Source organism: Macadamia integrifolia, unplaced genomic scaffold, assembly GCF_013358625.1.
Source record: "Macadamia integrifolia cultivar HAES 741 unplaced genomic scaffold, SCU_Mint_v3 scaffold_68A, whole genome shotgun sequence".
NCBI lineage: Eukaryota > Viridiplantae > Streptophyta > Magnoliopsida > Proteales > Proteaceae > Macadamia > Macadamia integrifolia.
Genome location: NW_024870673.1, coordinates 171,700 through 190,111, shown reverse-complemented (window position 1 = coordinate 190,111; position 18,412 = coordinate 171,700). Strand labels below are relative to the sequence as shown.

Sequence of the window (18,412 nt, the reverse complement as noted above, 5' to 3'; positions counted from 1 at the left end):
ACTGACATGACGAAACAAGTATGACTTGTTTTACCGTTTCTGGGAACACTTTGGTGCCCAAAAATCGTGAAATCCCCGACAATTGAATTGCTAAAGAAAGACATGGTGGTCTTTTTCGAAGGACAAGGGAATATAGTTTCAACGACCATGGTGGGCAAACCAGCAGCAATGTGCTCGTCTGCAGCTTCACCACCGTCAGCAGCTGTTGCAGTTAACCCTTGCTTGAAAGATACGTCCCCAATCAAAGTTAACCGAGCCAAGTCGTTCTCGTATGATCTCACAGCAGGAAGGCTCTTCTATTTCTAGCCATCAATCTGAGCAACGGCCTTAAGAATTTCCTGCTCAGTCATTGGAAGAGCTTTCGGAGTCAAACAAGCTAATACAACTATCGATTTTCTAGGTAATCTGAAGCTTTGTTTGGAGAAAGGTATTGAATCTCTCGGCGAAGAGAAGATTTGAGGAAGAAGGACAAGAAGACGTGTAGATGGGGTATAAGGAGACGAGAGCGAAGCCATGAATGAAGGTTTCGATTAGAACGAAAGCCATAGTTAGCAAACACGCTTCTTCAAATCTCTTGAATTCGATCAGAAACCCATTTCCCCAATACAACGCCGATTTTGAATCCAACCTTCTTATTGATTTTTTTTTTTTCTCTCTAAAGGGCTTAGAGGTTTTTAGGTTTTTGATCTCCTCAATGCTCTTCGTCTCCCACTGCCTCTGTTTTCTTGCTTTCTCTGAGCAAAGGAGAAGCTTCAGTGCATTTGTGTTTCTTTTGTTCTTAATTTCAAACTAGGGTTTTTGGGAACTCGCGTTCTTTTCTTGTCTTTGCTTCTCTTTGTTGCATTTCTTCATGTCGACGCGAAATCGCCGTTCTTCTCTTTCCATGGCTTCTTCTTCTTCTGCAGCGAAGAGGCCTGCGTCGTCGGAAAATGCAACTAAGGTCTCGTAGCGTTGTTCGTCCCTCTAAAACAGCGACAACTCAGGTCTGGAAGAAACGTTTTTAGAAACATCTGTTATCAAACACCTTCAAATCCGTTTCTATTTCCAGAAACAGAAATTTATGTTTCTATCGTTTCTTAAAACAGAAACGGTAGAAATATTATCAAACGGTGTCTAAAGTTTTGAAAATTTTAGGCTTTGGGACCGTGCATGGTAGTGGTTAAATTACTACAGTTTATAGACATACATTGAGATTTGAGAGTGTATGATTGGAAAGTTTATAGACATTAGGGGTGTCAACCGGTCGGGCCAGTCCGGTTTTGGTCAGGCTTAATCGGGCTTGAAGACTTTCAAAGGCTACACCGTGTCTGCCCATTTAACTAATCGGGCTTAGTTATTGAGGGCATGGTACACTTTATATTCGGTCAGTCGGTCTCGGACTATAATCGGGCTACCTTAATCGGGTTTTAGTCGGGCCTTAACCGGGCTATGGACATGTTTAATGCTAAACGGGCTTTAACCGGTTTTTAAACGGGCCCTCTTTAAAATGTGCTCTTATATTCCGGCCCACTCATACAAGCCCAAAAAAATGACAATAAATCAATAAATGATACCAAATATAACCATTATTTAAAATGTGAACATGTCTTTTACTTTTTAGTTTTTATTCTTTAATTTTGGGGGTAGAATAGGTATTCTACAATCATTAAAGGGTTGGGCCAAGTCGGTACACAATAGGCTGGTCTCGGTCGGGCGTTATTCAGTCGGTCTCGATCGGGCGCCCGACGGTCCAAGTAGCAAAACCGAGACCGACCATTTATAAATTGGCCGGGCTCAAGCCCGACACGTTTAATAAATGGTCCGAACCGGGCCGGTCTATAAACGGTCAGTCCCGATCGGTTTAGTCGGGTCGGGCCACAAATTGACACCCCTAATAGACATACATGGACATACATTGAGATTTGAGTGTATTATTGGATTTGAAGCTGAAACTTGATCAGTGGAATGTCATTATTCATCCAGTGGTTGGAATGATACATTTTTTTGCCACACGGATAAATTTATGGATTGGAAAGGAAATCTTATCTTGATGGGTCCGTGCAATATCATTTCTCATTTTTTATTTTTTTTTTGTTAAAGAATTATATATATACTTTGTAAATATATCTTTCCTTTATTGGTAAGATAAGCAAGCAAAAGATGTGGGGATTGAACTAATAATAAATGTAGTGGATAGTTCCATCCACCATACATGACATTATTTTATGTTTTTTTTTTTGGTAAAGACATTTTTCTATGTAGACTAGGAAAATGATTTTTTTGGAATTATATGTTTTTAGTTAGGTATATAATTAATCATCTCCAAAGCATATTAATAAATTCATGTACAATATGCAAATAATATGCGTATATACCATGGTTTGAAAAATAAAAAATCTATGGCACATGTAATATGTGAGAATTTCATGTACTTTATATCATAGCCACATTATTCACCTAGTTGCTTACAATTTCTTATAATTTACATTTAAATAATATTATGCCGAATTTATATATGTATAAATTTATGACATTTTTTGGTTATATTCATAAGTTTTTGAGGAAGTTTCTCACCGGCCATATGAAGAGATATTCTCTTGTCCAAGGTGGTGTAGACCTATGATTGGACTCCTAGATAGTGAATTTTATCATTAAACTCCCATTCCCTATTGTACCAAGTCGATCCAATCCAAAAGTAAGATAATATGACTTAAGAGATTCTCTCTTCATCATGGGTGAAAGAAAACCCGTCCGTGTACATGTTTTACTCAGTGTAAACAATAATTCTGAATTTAGTCCTTTGTCAAAATATATACATATAATTTTTTTAATATATTTTTTATTTTTTATTTTTTATAACATATATGAAGCTTTCAAGGATAAAAAGCATAATCATATGAGGTCAAGAAATCAATAAAGATTAGTAAACTTAGTAGACTACTTACCTTACACTTACACTAGTTGAGACTTGAGAGGTCTCCACAAGTAACTCAAGCAAGCATGGAAGCACAACTAGATCTTACACCAAGAATGCAAACAAGGCAAACATGGAAAAGGATATCATGACCAAGGTTTTAAAAACTCAGAATCAAGTATGGAATATTGGGATCGGTTTCCACTAGGGAATTGGGCTGGGTGAGGCTGGAAACCCCAGCCCAACCCTACATCTCCTAAACTAAACCCAGGCCTAGTCCAGCCCAAGATCGGGCTGGGATATCTTAGCCTATGTTGGCCATGCAAGATTCAGTCCATCCCAGTTTGGTCCTATTGACCCTGATTGGACTGGGTTGGGTTGACCTTGATTGGCACTGGCTGACTGTCTTTTTACTTGTATGTATGCTATAACTATGTATAATTGTATTATTATATAAACAGTGCTAGGCTAACCCGGGCCAGGCTGAGAAGCCCAGCCTAAACCATATTGGGCTCATGGCGAGCTTATGTGGGTTTGGGACTTGCTAGGCCAAAATTACACTCCTAGTCTCTATCGATTCTAATTTGAATCATCCCAACATCAACCTCAGTCAAACTCAGAATGCATAGAATTGGGGTAAATCAGAATCAATCCCTATCTATATCAATTCAAATTGGTCAATTCCGCCGATTCTGGTCTTACTTTTAAAACCATGATCATGACCCTCAGTTAATGTAATTCAAATACGTTGACTTTGTTGCTAAATTCCTTGTGTGGTGTGGACCATTGAGGGCATATTCTTAGAACATGGTTTAAGATACTGGAATCGGTTTTGGATATACCCCTAATTTCCATCTAGAAGCTTTCTTTTCTAGAGGGGTCAATAGGGGTATTTATGAAAACAAAAGAAACAGGTGTCGGCACATGAAGTGTAGGTTTAGATCAACGTTCGTGTGGAAGAGCTGAACTCTCCACCGATATTTTGATTGCCCGAGGATTGGGATCAATCTTGGTCAATCCAATCCAATCCACTCCATTCTGATCCAATTCCTTAAACCATAACTTGGAAGTCCTACCAGGCGAGCTTGTGTCGCAATAGTTAAAATTGTACTATTGCAACATGTTGGTCACATGTTCAAACTTTAGAAACAACCCCTCCTGCAAAGCTGGGTAAGATTCCGTATATTTGCCCCTCCCAAATCCTCGAGTAGCATATGAGTTTTTTAGATATATTGCTGTTTTAATATAAAAATAATATGAGATGGCTTAAATTTTAAGCCGAATGAATAAAAATACATATATCGAAACACTAAGTTATAGATACAAGAAATGTCAAGATATAATATGTGAATAATACATACTGATGTTAAAAACTTATGGTGTCGAATAGGTCAAGCGTGTCACACACACTCAACCCTAATTTAACTTATTTAAGCTAGGTTTTGACTAAGCTTTTAGCTATTATAATATGAGAATGCCTCCCAGGGTCCACACTTAAGTTTTTCTTCATCCACATAGAACTAAGAATTGGTTTTTCACCAGTGATGTGACCCAATAATTGGAGTTTGATGCTGTATTACATTTCCACTATTGTTTATGATGTCAAAATTTCTCCATCTCTAATGCAATTCAACACTATGAATGGTCATGTTGGGAGAATTCTTCCTTCACCATGAGTGAAATAAAACTCAACCTCTTAATAATTTGAGATTTAGAGTCAAAGCTCCAGAGGGTAATTCACCCCCAAAAGTCTATGACATATACCCTTGGCTTGATCCTTCCTCAAAATTCATGATCCATGGACAAATCCACCCAAGCATGCTTATAAGTGATCCGATCCATGTGTGTGTCTCTCTGTGATATGTATGAATATAATGGCATCAAAAGGGGTATGTATGGGAAATATTTAAAATGAAGGGGGAAAGTAGTTAGATTTATTTATTTTTATTATAATTATAATAAGGGATAATTATTATTATAATTTTTTTTTCTTATGAAAGAAAGTTAGATTGGAGCTACACAAAAAAGTCTGATGAAATTGGCCCATGATATATATAAACTGCATTTGCTTTCTCAAATTAAATCCATTATTAAAATAAGAAGGCAAAATATATCCTGAGTCCCCTAAACTAAGCAAGTCCAGATAAAATTTTAAGATTACGCAATTAGTTTTGTTTTGTGGAAAGGTAATGTGGTAATTTCAATTGTTTTTTTTTGGGCAAAGAATTTCAATTGTTAAATATCTAAGAAATTATTTGGATTGCCCATGTTTACAATTCCATGCTCAAATTTAACATGTAATCCCATAAACTAACATATTCTCTAAGCATTTTTAGCCCTATTTCTTTTGAATAATTTTAAAGGCGATAGAACCCTGCGAACATGGTGCAAGTAACAACAGACCAATAGGCCAATAGGAGGGCATATAGAAGCATAATCAGCGTACACAGAGGGAGGCACCTTGGTCTTTTTTTGCACCTGCACCCGTCTGAGGGTTCTCTACATTAGATTGACAAGGTTTTTTTTCTCTAATTTTGATTTAATCAAATTTTTAAAGTTTTATTTAACCATTAGATCATTTCTTTTGAGCTAAAACTTGACATGGCAACAAGAGACATTGTCCTCTAGTGAAGGGAAGAACGTAGTGGTAGATTTACTTGCTCGAGTTGGGAGCATTTCCACCAATGATGTGGTCAGCAAATACATTTCATGATATTGTCTATTTTGGGCATCTTGATCCGAGGCCCAAAGATTGACTAAGACCCACATGGTTTTTAAAGGCTCATGAGAGAGAGGACTACAATTCTTATATGGATCAGTATGAATTTCCCTTCACTCACCGATGTGGACCATTCTCTCTTGGGACAAGTTCTTACCCACAACAATCATCACATCAATTACCATGTGAGTTCAATAAATCTAATCAGCACAAGGATCAATTAGCTAGCTTGTTAATTCATTGAACTTAAAATAGTCAATCCGATAGTTGTGTCTGGTGATAGCCCCTTTTCAGCAATTCGAGCTTGCCACCAAAGAGATATAATAATTCACTTTCCCCTGGGATACACAAATATGCTTCTATATTTTGATATTTCTCAAAATACCCTTTGAGATTCTATTTCTTTGGATCACGAATTGCAGCTAAATTTTGTCCCTATTATGATTCTTGAATTGAACAGGACATCCAGCACAATCCGTGGTGGAAAGGATATGGACCCGCCATTTTCCTATTTTCTCAAGATAGGGCGCTTTCAAGAAGATATCGACCTGCCAATTTCCTATAATTCTCAGGAAGTTCAGGCGTTCCACAAGATACCATCTATTTCTCAGGGAAGTCAGGAGACTCAGGACTCAGAAGCTGCTATGAGGCCAAGGCATACACGCCCATCTCCTTCATCACTAAGAAATGCTCCTCTGCTTCTTCTTTTTTAATCAAGGTGCATCTCTCTCTCTCTCTCTCTCCCCTTCCCTTCCCTTCCCTTCCCTTCCCTTTCCTTTGGGCTTTGAACCATTGACTCAAATGTTTCATATCACATTAAAATCGCCATTGAAGCCACAAGGAGGTGGGTTTACTTCTTTTCAGTATATTTTTTTCAATATTTTCTTTTTCTTTTTTGTTGATAATATATGGAAAAGGATAAGAATGCTAGTAGGATACCTAGGTATTAAGTATACTAGTGAATATTGATCGTCAAATTATGATAGCAGAATCTCTGCCTTCTATTTAATGTATTATAATACAAGACATATACAATCCTTCCATACTTTATACATACTCTGACGTGACATGTCATCTTCATCACAAAAAACCTGACATGTCAGCTTCCACTGAGTATCTCTCTCTCTCTCTCTCTCTCTCTTCATCACAGCTAGAGCAACAGATGAGCAACGGAGCCCCTTCACCCCTTTCTCTGATCATCTACAACCTGGATTGCCTCTGTTGCTGCCGTTCAAAAATAACATGACGGATTCCGGTTGTTGCCATTCGAAAAAAAACTTTAATTTTCTGTTTAGACTTTGGGTTTTGATTTTCCTTTTTTAATTCTCTGAAGTGATTTTGGTTATTTGTTTCTAACTTCGTTCGAATCAATAATAATGCCTGGGAAGGTCGGTAATGGATTTTAATCAGATTTTGATATTAGTTTATCGATCACTATCCAGATGGACTGATTTGATTGACTTTCACTCATTGAATTGAATCTTTACAAGGTTTTGGTCTACCTTCTTTTCGTTTTAGCAAGCAGGAAGATCTACTTTTTTGAAATCTCTAGATAGCTATAGTATTCCCGCTGGATTTGAAGCAGAGGTTGCCTTTTTTTTTTTTATAAACTCTGTAAGTTGAAGGTTCTCAAAGGGTTTTCTCTCTCAGATCTCAATCTCAATGGGAGTTCTGATTTCAGAAAAACGCACAGATCAGCTTCACTTCTGGTTTCAGACGAAGGTTCTCAGTGGGAGTTCGGTTTCAGACGAAGGTGGACAGGGGGAGCTCCTGCTTCATCACAATGTTCTCAATGGGAGTTCATGGTTTGAGAAGAAAACAAGATCAGATTCAAAATAGCATTGAGACCACTTTCCAAATTAAATTTGCAACTGAATTGAAAGTGACGTTGCAGGGAGTGCTCTTTTTTATAGAGTATGTATTTTAATTTCCCAACACCAATAGTATAGTATTTGTCAGGATTTTCCAGTGTATTTTAGTAGACTCAAGTCACTCTCCCCTATAAAATTATATGCAAATCCAATGGTTGAAATTAAATTAATTAAATCCAACAGTTCTCAACTCGCTAGCATACTTATACCTGGGTATCCTTTTAGCATTCTTATCCCTCTTCCTATATTTAGTCACTATTATCAAAACTAAAGAAATATGAGATTATTTCTTTTCTCTAGTAGTTGCTAAAGAAGCTTTATCTTTTTTTTTTTTTCCCTCAGTTAAAAAGAGAAGTTATCATAATTGACTAGTGCTGAATTTGATATTCCATATTTTAAAAAAAAAAAAAGGCCATATGCCATAATGTATTTGTTCTAAAGTTTTTTGTTTTTATTGTATTGCATACATGCTTGTTTAGCCATAATTGTTAACATTTATCGCATTATTAATTGTGACATTTTTTTTTTCTTCTTCTTCTTCTTCAATTAATATTTGATTTGTGATCGTTTTTAGAAACCATTTTGAGTCTATAACCTACAGATTTCAAGTGGCTTATCCATAATTGTCCTACTTCACGGCTTCGATTATAACGGATGTGATAGAATAAATTTAGGGTAGTCTCATTATAAGGGTTATCCAACAATAATCGTTTTGCACATTCTTTTTCATAATTTAGGAAGGGTGAAGTATCAATAGCCCCTCTAGAATGTGCTTATTGTAAATATTAACATGATTTTGTATATTGATGATATGAAATGTATTGAACTGAGGCACTCAACTTAGTGAATTACAATTCTACACAAAAAAAAAAACCAATTTAATGAATTACATAACCGGTGATTGATTCATAGATAGAATTAGGTTAAGGGTGGTTAGTTGCAGTGTTGTGTAATTAGCATCTCAAAAATATTAATTTATAGGAGATGAATCACTCAACTCAAGGCCCGTTTGATTTTGTTTATGTTGTTCCTATGTTTCTAGACACAGAAAGAGCATAAACGGTTTTTTTCCGTTTCTATGCTAAGAAACAATTTTTTGAATTGCAAAAAGGTGTTTGATTTTTCTATTTCCCGAAATGTTTTCAATAGTGTAGTCAGGTTCAAGACACGAGTGAAGGCATGACATTGCAGGTATGCAACTCACGAGTGAAGGCATGACGTTGAAGTTGCAGATATGCTTTGTAGAGATGAGCTTCAGAAGGATGAAGGCAGTCTGCAACTGTGAGCTTCACGCAACTAGGTTGGATTCGTCGCTTCTAGATAGCGAGAAGTTTCAACTATGGGTTGGGGTTGGGGTAGGTTGAGTGAAGTATATGGTTTTTTATATTTTTGGTCCCTCCAACTTGTTTATAGAAATAAAAAAATAAAACTGACTTGTTTCTCCATTCCTGTTTCTAGACACAGAAATAGGCATAAATTTCTATTTCTATTTCTAAAAAAACAAATGTTTGTGTGTTTTTCGGTTTTTGAGCATAGAAAAACGAAAAAACTGTTTTTAGAAACAAAATCAAATGGACACTTAGTGTATGACTCAATCCAGTTATCGATTTATAGATGAAATCAAGTTGTGTGGTTAGTAGCAATATTGTGTCACGGATTTTCCCTTTCACTTTTATGATCTTGAAGTTGCAATCAATAATTTGACAATGTTTCTTGCAAAGAAGCCGTTGCATGTCAACATTTGACACTCACAGGTTAATTATGTTGTTGCTGTTTTTTCTATGGTTACATTGTTTATAAATTTGTATATGGATCTAATTTGTCATAGTCTAATTTTTTTTGTTCTTTCTATTTTTCTATAGAAATCTATGCAATTGATCACTTATCATATGAATTTGTATGTCTTTTCTTGAATATTTCTCTAATATGTTAATTCTAAAATATTTATTGGATAACTTTTTCCATTCTTGATTTTTCTACAATTTTTTTTACTAATTCTCTTGCTATTTTTATATTTTCAGTTGTTCATTAACCAGTTAAATTGCGTTTAAGAGTGACATATAGACTCCAATATTGGTCTATGTCTTCTGGAACACATGAGGTGGAAATGGTTCGTATTTAAATGCTAGAGCTTCTACGACATTTTTGTAAATGGGTTTACAACAATTTAAAATGTGGAAAAGCTGTTGACATTTGTATTGGATTTGCCCAAGCTGAGCCAGCAAATTGCAAAAAGAAAAATCGCAAACATGGACGGTTTTGAAGAATTAAAGAATGACTTTAATATTTGGATATTCTTTTTGCATTCTTCTACAACCATTTTCCTACAAGAGTTTTCTGCTTATTTTCACTTAATTTTTTTAGTAGTTGTATTCATTTCATGGGCTTCCAAGAGACCCAAGATGCCTACTTTTGAAAATTCCAAACCAATGTTGAAGGATACATACTTTTACTATTCATTAGCCCTAAGATCTTGTATAGGTCTGTCTTTCTGTGGTCTTCTCCTATGCGTGTTAAACTATCTCTTTGAGTATAGCCATGGTTGGTCTGATCTAATGATTGTTGCCCAATTGGATCTTGCATCTAGAATACTCACTTGGTTTGTTATATCTATTTACTTTAACTCCCAGTTTTCCCAGTCAAGTGAGCACAAGTTCCCCATTCTACTAAAGATTTGGTGCGTCTTCTACTTCCTAATGTCTTGTTCTTATATTGTTATACATCTTGGTATGTATTGGAAACATTCTTCCTTACCATTCCTGCTATGGGTCTCTGATGCAGTATCCATTATTGTTATTTTGTTATTTTGTTATACTGGGTTGCTTGGCAAGGGTCGAGAAGAAGAAAATTTCAATCTCTTGGAGCCTCTTTTAGAAACTATTACTGGCCAAAACAATAGTCATGATGAGCAAGGAGCAAGTGTTGGTGGAGAGAGTATAACTCCTTATGCAAAGGCCAATCTTATAAATCTTTTTACTTTCGCTTGGATGGGCCCTTTGCTTACACTCGGGTATAAAAAAACATTGAACCTTGAAGATGTTCCTCAGCTTGCCGATTGTGATAGTGCCAATGTAGTATTTTCTCATTTTATAAATAAATTTGAAGATGACGATGATGATGATGACAGTTGTAATGGGGGTCAGATAAACACCCTTAAATTGGTGAAGACATTGATTCTCTTAATGTGGAAAGAAATTCTATGGACAGCTCTACTCTCCATTGTATACACATTGGCTTCTTATATTGGACCATACTTTATTGAGCCATTTGTACAGTATCTCAATAGCCCTCACCAATTAAAATATAGAGGCTATATGCTAGTATTTATTTTCTTTCTTTCAAAGCTCATAAATTGCCTCTCAAAGAGACACTTATTCTTTCAATTGCGAAAGATGGCAATTAGGGTCCGTGCTGCCTTATTCTCAATAATCTATAGGAAGGGTCTCAGACTTTCGAGCCAATCGAAGCAGAGCCACACTAGTGGGGAGAACACTAACTTGATGAGTGTCGATGTTGAGAGGATTGGATTTTTTTGTTGGTACCTGCATGATATATGGAGGGTGCCTATTGAGATTGTTCTAGCATTATTAATCTTATACAAGAGGCTTGGGATTGCTTCACTTGCAGCTTTTGTTGCCACAATTGTTTTGATGTTAGCAAATGTTCCACTGGGAAAACTACTGGAGAAATTTCAAGGGAAACTGATGGATTCAAAGGATCGAAGGATGAAGGTGACATCTGAGGCTCTAAGAAATATGAGAATTCTCAAGCTCCAGGGCTGGGAGATGAAGTTCTTGGCTAAGATAATTGAGCTCAGGGACACTGAAACAAGATGGTTAAAAAAAGTACTTCATACATCAGCTATTAGTGGCTTTGTCTATTTTTCTGCTCCCATGTTTGTTTCCATGATTACTTTTGGTTTTTGTATCCTTATAGGAATTCCGTTAGAATCAGGGAAGATTCTATCTGCACTTGCTACATTTGAGATATTGCAAGAACCCATTTATAATCTCCCAGACACAATCTCTATGGTAGTTCAGACTAAAGTTTCTCTTAATCGGGTAGTCTCATTCCTTTGTCTTGATGATCTTCATTCGAATATAGTACAAAAGCTCCCAAGAGATGGTTCTGAGGTTGCAATTGAAATAGTCAAGGGAAATTTCTCTTGGAATCTTAATTCCCCTAGTCTTGTATTAAAAGATGTTAATTTTCGAGTGTACCATGGAATGAGAGTGGCTATTTGTGGTTCTGTTGGGTCAGGAAAATCAAGTCTACTTTCATGCATATTGGGAGAAGTGTCGAAGGTATCTGGAGATATTGAATTGAATGGCACGAAAGCATATGTTGCACAATCTCCTTGGATACAGAGTGGCAAGATAGTTGATAATATATTGTTTGGCAAGGAAATGGACAAGGAAAGATATGAAAAGATCCTTGAAGCATGTTCATTGAAGAAGGACCTAGAAGTCTTTGCCTTTGGGGACCAGACTATCATAGGGGAGAGGGGGATCAACCTGAGTGGTGGACAGAAGCAAAGAATCCAAATTGCACGTGCTTTATACCATGATGCTGATATTTATCTACTTGATGATCCTTTTAGTGCTGTGGATGCTCAGACAGGAACTCATCTTTTTAAGGTAACTGCTCTTTAACCTCTACTTCCAAAGCTTTCTTTAATGAAATTTCTTTCAATTAATACATATTATTGCTCACATCATAGTTTTTTGTGTGAATATAATATGAAAATTGATCTAAAAAAAAATGAAATCATGACAATCTAAACAAACAAGACATACAGACATATGATATTAAGTGATGGATGTTCTTGCATAAAACCTATTATTTGAAATTACTTATCTTTGGTAGAAAAATTATATTAATATAGCTCTTTTAAATAATTGGTTTGAGTGCCTAAATGTGAACATCTTAATTTTTGTGACAGGAGTGTTTGCTGGGAATTTTAGGTTCAAAAACACTACTTTATGTTACCCATCAAGTAGAGTTCTTAACATCTGCTGATCTTATCCTGGTGAGAATAGTCATCTTTATTTCTAGACTTCTTGACCCTCAACCTTGTGAGAGATTATTTACTTTCTCTTATTTTACAGGTTATGAGAGAAGGAAGGATTACTCAAATAGGAAAGTATGAAGAAATTCTTAGTTCAGGAACTGACTTTAGTGAGTTAGTTGGTGCACATGAAAAAGCTTTTTCAGACTTTAACTTTACAGGGCATGGGGTTGCTTTAGATAATTTAGTCAATGGTGAGGAAGATAGTAACATATTATGTAGAAAAAAGTCTATTCAAAATGATAAGGAAATAGAACCAAAAAATGATAAAACAGAAAAAATTGTTCGATTCGAAGAGCAACTTGTCCAAGAAGAAAAGAGAGAAAATGGTGAAGTTGGTTTTTCAGTTTATTGGAAGTATATTACCGCCACATATAAAGGGGCTTTTGTACCATTAATATTGGTGGCACAAATTCTTTTTCAGCTTCTCCTAATAGTTAGTAGTTATTGGATGGTAATGGGTACTCCCGATTCGAAGGATATAAAACCTCATGTTAAAGGATCCACTCTCATCTTTGTTTTTTTTACTTTAACATTTGGAAGCTCTCTTTGTATACTTATAAGGTCTATGCTCGTTGTAACTGTCGGATACAAGACGGCTACAATGCTTTTCAACAAAATGCATTTGTGTATTTTTCGTGCTCCTCTATCATTTTTTGATTCTACTCCAAGTGGAAGGATCTTAAATCGGGTTAGTAAATATATTTAGTTACTCTTGAGGTCTAAGTAATTTAGTGTGATCACCATAAAAGTTATTATTATTTTAAATTTTAAACAAGCTTTGTTTTGTTTTTGTATACAGGCATCCATAGATCAAAGTGCACTTGATATCTCTATCCCACATGAAATTGAAGCATTTCTTATTTCAATCATAGCATTCGTGGGAACTACTGCAGTGATGTCACAACTTGCATGGCAAATGTTAATAGTTTTTATTCCAGTGACTTTGACATGCATCTGGTACCAGGTAATTCTATAGCCACTTTTACTTATTATGATTAAAATTTCAAACCAATCTCAGTCATAATTCCCCTCACGATTAATAAGCCATAATACAAGTTGGTACGATTTTTGTTTGATTAGTAAATTCTAAATTTGCTTTGTTCACACCAAAATTGATTTAGCGTTGAAAGCAAATATATTTAAGGTGTGAAAATGATGATTTAAACCTTAATATTTTTCAAGAATTTATAAAGAATATAGGTAATAAATTTGTTTTCTCAACCATATATTTTTTAATTGTACTTTTTTGCATACCAAAATTATTTGAGAAGAAAGGACCAAACAATGTGTAGGTGCATAGTGTATCTAAAGCGTAGTGGATATGCTTTTGATATGTATAAAATATTTTAGATATATATGGATGAAAATATAATTTTTCCTATTAGGTTTCATGGTATTAAAGCTGATACTAAAATTAATTAATCATTAACAGTATTTAACAATTAATAAGGAGAGAATGTTTTCTTATATGGTAGTCTACATAATCAAACCATAGTCAGGTGCCTACTTCTGCCACGTGGTAGATAAAACTAGGTAAAAAATACATAGATGGTTGTTACCATTGTCTCTTGCACATATGTCCAGTTTCAATCCAAACAAAGTTATCCATGTGGTGAAGAAGATTAATGAAAAATATTTAGATTTGACATGAGTACATAGGATTTGAAGGGGTGCATGGACATAAATGAGAGGGTAGAGCATTGAAAATTATTGAATATGAGTATGAAATTTAGACCATCTCCTAGGTATTTGTCGGTCAAATTTATCATTTGATCCTTCTACATGATCCATTCACGTGGTTGAATTAGGTATGCTAACTAAGAATCTCCTTACTTGGTCTGTCGACCAATAAAACATTTGTAAATACTAAATTAATAAATAGTTTTTCATTTTTTGTACTAGATAAATAATAAATCTGTTGATAGTTATGAATATAAATTAGTAATTTGAAAATGATAAAATTAATAAATAATTCTAAACTAATAGATAGATGTTAAATTAATAAATAATTCTTGATGACTAAATATTAAAGGATTGAAGGAAAATGCCCTCTGCAAGACCTAACTAAGAGCCTTGTAGTGGTCCTGTCAAACCAACCATTCAATATTTGTTCCCTGTTTGCGTTAGTGACATTTCAAGTTTTGGATTTAATAATCTATTGTATGCCTCACCATGCTTGGGTTTTTATCCCTCTAAAGTTTTAAAGTTACAAAAAGTGAATTTTTAACTATTTAAAGCTCAACTATGATAAATGAATGGACGATGATTTGAACAATCCATATTAACAAATTAAGCCCCATTGGAATGCAATGTGGTCAGTCAAGAAAAGACAATTTAAGAAGCACCAACCTAGGAATCGGTGCCACATTATTAGTTAGTTGATAAATTTTAATGGAAAAAATCTTCTTCTTCCTTCATTTCTTGAAAGTATTTCTTTAGCACTTATCTTTTTTTTTTTTTTTTTTAAATCATCTTTCTTTCTTTCCTTAGTGAAGTATCTGGGCTATGCTTTCAGTTCATATTAAGCATGCAGAAATGATTAGCCTACGTGAAATTATCCAGGCTGCATTATGTTGCATTTTTTTTTGTGCACTAAACTTCATATTTATGTGCTTAATGATTAGGAATAAAATCATATTGCCCAATCCATCATTGCAATTTTAGATTTAACAAAAAAATTAGATATAAACATATACGGCGATTAAGTGAATTTAAAATTTTATAAAATAATAATAAAAAAATTGGTGATAATAATAATAAAAAAGAATATGCCACAAAATTTTACATATATACAATCATGTTCATGTTTAGTATAGTTTTTAAGGATAAAATTTTGGGATAAGTCAATATACAAGTAGTGTATATTATTAGATCATCCTACAAAAATAAAAAATCACAACTAGTCAAAAGAGAACAATTGAAGGTGTAAAATATAATGCAATATTTTCATGTAGATTTATCTATGATGATAGAGTCATTATCAACCAAATAAATATAAGCATATCGCATTAAGAAATCTCTCATAAGAAAAATACTATATCATTTTCTTTCTAACTATATATTCAATATACTTTTATTTAATAATAGACTTATTTCTCTTTTTATGAAACTTGTTGTGTAGAAATACTACATACGTGCAGCACGTGAACTATCAAGATTATTTGGAGTTTGTCAGGCTCCAATTGTACAACATTTTGTTGAATCTAGTCTAGGTTCAACCACAATCAGGTGCTTCAACCAAGAAGAACGATTTATGGACACAAACCTAAAGTTGGTGGATGGGTATTCCCGACCCAAATTCCATTTCTCTGGTGCGATAGAGTGGTTATGTTTCCGCATGGATATGTTGGCATCCATCACATATGCTATTTGTTTGGTTTTCTTGATCCTGGTACCAAAGGGAGTACTCAGTTCTGGTAAAAAGTTAAACTTAAGATCTTGTAAAAACATCATTTAGAAAACTATGATTGATTGCTCATATGAAAGATTGATTTTGAATTTCTACTGTTTTCTTTTCTCTTTTGAAGGTGTTATGGGATTAGCAGTTACATATGGGCTTAGTTTTAGTATGCATGCGATCGTATGGGATCTTAATAGGCTTGAGACCAAAATCATATCTGTTGAGAGGATACTACAGTACATCTACATCCCCAGTGAACCCCCTCTATTGGTAGAAGACAATAGGCCAAGTTGTGAATGGCCATCACAAGGGAAAGTTGATATTATTGATCTCCAGGTAACCTTCAATCTAGATTCCTTAAGTCTTCATCTCATTACTTATATGTTATTATATGGAATAGATCCATTAAAAGTCTAATATTGTTGGACAATTTTTCATGCTCTTATGGAACTCTAATAAGCTTCATGATTTTATTGTGTAATATAATGTAGATCCAATATGCCCCACACCTTCCACTTATATTACATGGTCTCACATGCACTTTCCCTGGAGGGATGAAGATTGGAATCGTTGGGCGAACAGGAAGTGGTAAATCAACTCTTGCATTGGCTATCTTTCGTGTGATTGAACCTATAGTTGGTCAAATTTGGATAGATGGTATCGAAATCTCTAAGATTGGCCTTCATGACTTACGGTCAAGATTGAGCATCATCCCACAAGACCCAACAATGTTTGAGGGGACTGTAAGAAGCAATCTTGACCCACTTGAAGTGTACAATGATGAACAAATCTGGGAGGTAGGTTTTCTTTTATTATATGAATAATATTTGATCATTGACTAAGATAGGTTGCAAATGCCTTCTACTCACTAATGATTCACACACAAAACAAACACATTGCACATTGCCCTCGGCTGGGTGGGACATGTATCTCTATGAACTCATTTCTCGTGGTTATTTTCTGATTCTTTATTTTTTTTTTAAATCATTTAAATTAAAATATTGAAATCATTTCATTAGATGCATTGGACATTTTTTAGGCCAAGTTTGGCCTATCAAGTTCTCTTTTTGGAACCTAGGAAGTACAGTATTTTAACTATTCTATTTTCCATCTCAATTTTGCACCCCATTGCTTATTCATTTTAGTTTCTTCTTACATATATTTAATGATCAATTCTATGTAATCTTGAATAATAAAGCAGGGGTAAGTGTGACATGGACTTTTTTTTTATCATAGGCTTTAGATAAAGTCCAACTTGGTGATGAAGTTAGAAAGAAGGAAAAGAAACTTTATTCTGCAGGTTGGTTTCTTGTCTTTTTCAATTTACATTAAATTTTTTTAATATCAATGTATCCATGCACTAGTGCATTATTGTATGTTTTATCTTAATTCTAGCGCACAAGCCAACCTCCTATCCCCAAACCTTTTTCTGACAAGCAGTAGTGAAAGAAAAATTAATGAAATACGATCCTAAATAGCTAACCTATTTCCATGTGGTCTATGTCACAGTGACTGAGAATGGAGAAAATTGGAGTATGGGGCAAAGACAACTAGTCTGTTTAGGGCGGGCATTACTCAAGAGTAGTAAATTATTAGTACTTGATGAAGCTACTGCATCAGTGGATACTGCAACTGACTATCAAATTCAACAAACTCTTAGGCAACATTTCTCAGGGTCTACTGTCATCACAATCGCACATAGGATAACATCAATTCTTGATAACGATAAGGTCCTCCTTCTTGATAATGGTTAGCAACTAGCAATTAGTTTACCACAATAAAATGGGTTCAATTTAGTTTGGCAATACTTCTTCTCATCTTTTTATGGTGCTTTGACTAATCAGATTGACATGTTTCCTTGTTTTAAGCAGGCCTTGTACTAGAATATGACTCCCCAGCCAAATTATTAGAGACCAAGTCTTCATCATTTGCAAAGCTTTTTAAGGAATATACTCGAAGATTTAATTCCTAGTTTTTAAACAATTAAATAAGTGAATTCTGAATATTCAAATGTAATTTTTTTTTTTTTTGAAACAATGTTCAAGTATATGTATATTGCTTTAGGTTAAGGTGCATTGCTATTTTGAATATAACACAAATTTGTTGGGAGAAGACAGTGGAATAGATATTGAGGTTGCATGTAATCATTTGAGTTGGCATTAGTATTCAACTTAGTATTAGGGGTAGAAACAAGATAAGAGAAATAAGAAAAAAATATATATCTTTTTCTTAATGCATACTTATAAACCTTGGTAGAAGTTTTAGTAGTCCAATAATATCTTTAGACTATTACAAATATATTGGATATGTCACTTTGAGCTTAAATTTTGTGGACAAGTAGAGTCTCCTAGGTCTTCTATTCACATGTCAAGTTTTAGAAGATGACCATATGAAAAAATAAAGCTTTGAAAATACAGTGAATATATAATATTTTAAAAATTGACAGCTGAAAATAAAA

The 18,412-nt window shown here is 34.5% G+C and overlaps 1 protein-coding gene across 1 annotated transcript; it reads left to right on the top strand.

The window, feature by feature from the left end:
* Window positions 1-9,511: 9,511 nt before the first annotated feature.
* LOC122071742 (ABC transporter C family member 3-like) lies at window positions 9,512-18,058 on the top strand. Its single transcript, XM_042636137.1, has 10 exons — window positions 9,512-12,120; window positions 12,426-12,512; window positions 12,592-13,242; window positions 13,354-13,518; window positions 15,676-15,970; window positions 16,082-16,290; window positions 16,446-16,751; window positions 17,191-17,254; window positions 17,464-17,703; window positions 17,826-18,058. Exons 1-10 carry the CDS (start codon window positions 9,733-9,735, stop codon window positions 17,924-17,926), a joined length of 4,506 nt encoding a protein of 1,501 aa, XP_042492071.1. The 5' UTR covers window positions 9,512-9,732; the 3' UTR covers window positions 17,927-18,058.
* Window positions 18,059-18,412: the final 354 nt, after the last annotated feature.

What these genes read in the sequence shown, in the direction of transcription:
- LOC122071742 (XM_042636137.1), top strand. Translation starts at nt 9,733, where the DNA reads ATGGACGGTTTTGAAGAATTAAAGAATGACTTTAATATTTGGATATTC. An exon ending in AAAGGGAGTACTCAGTTCTG is followed by an intron (nt 15,971 to 16,081) that starts GTAAAAAGTTAA and finishes TCTCTTTTGAAG; the next exon opens with GTGTTATGGGATTAGCAGTT. An exon ending in GGTCCTCCTTCTTGATAATG is followed by an intron (nt 17,704 to 17,825) that starts GTTAGCAACTAG and finishes TGTTTTAAGCAG; the next exon opens with GCCTTGTACTAGAATATGAC.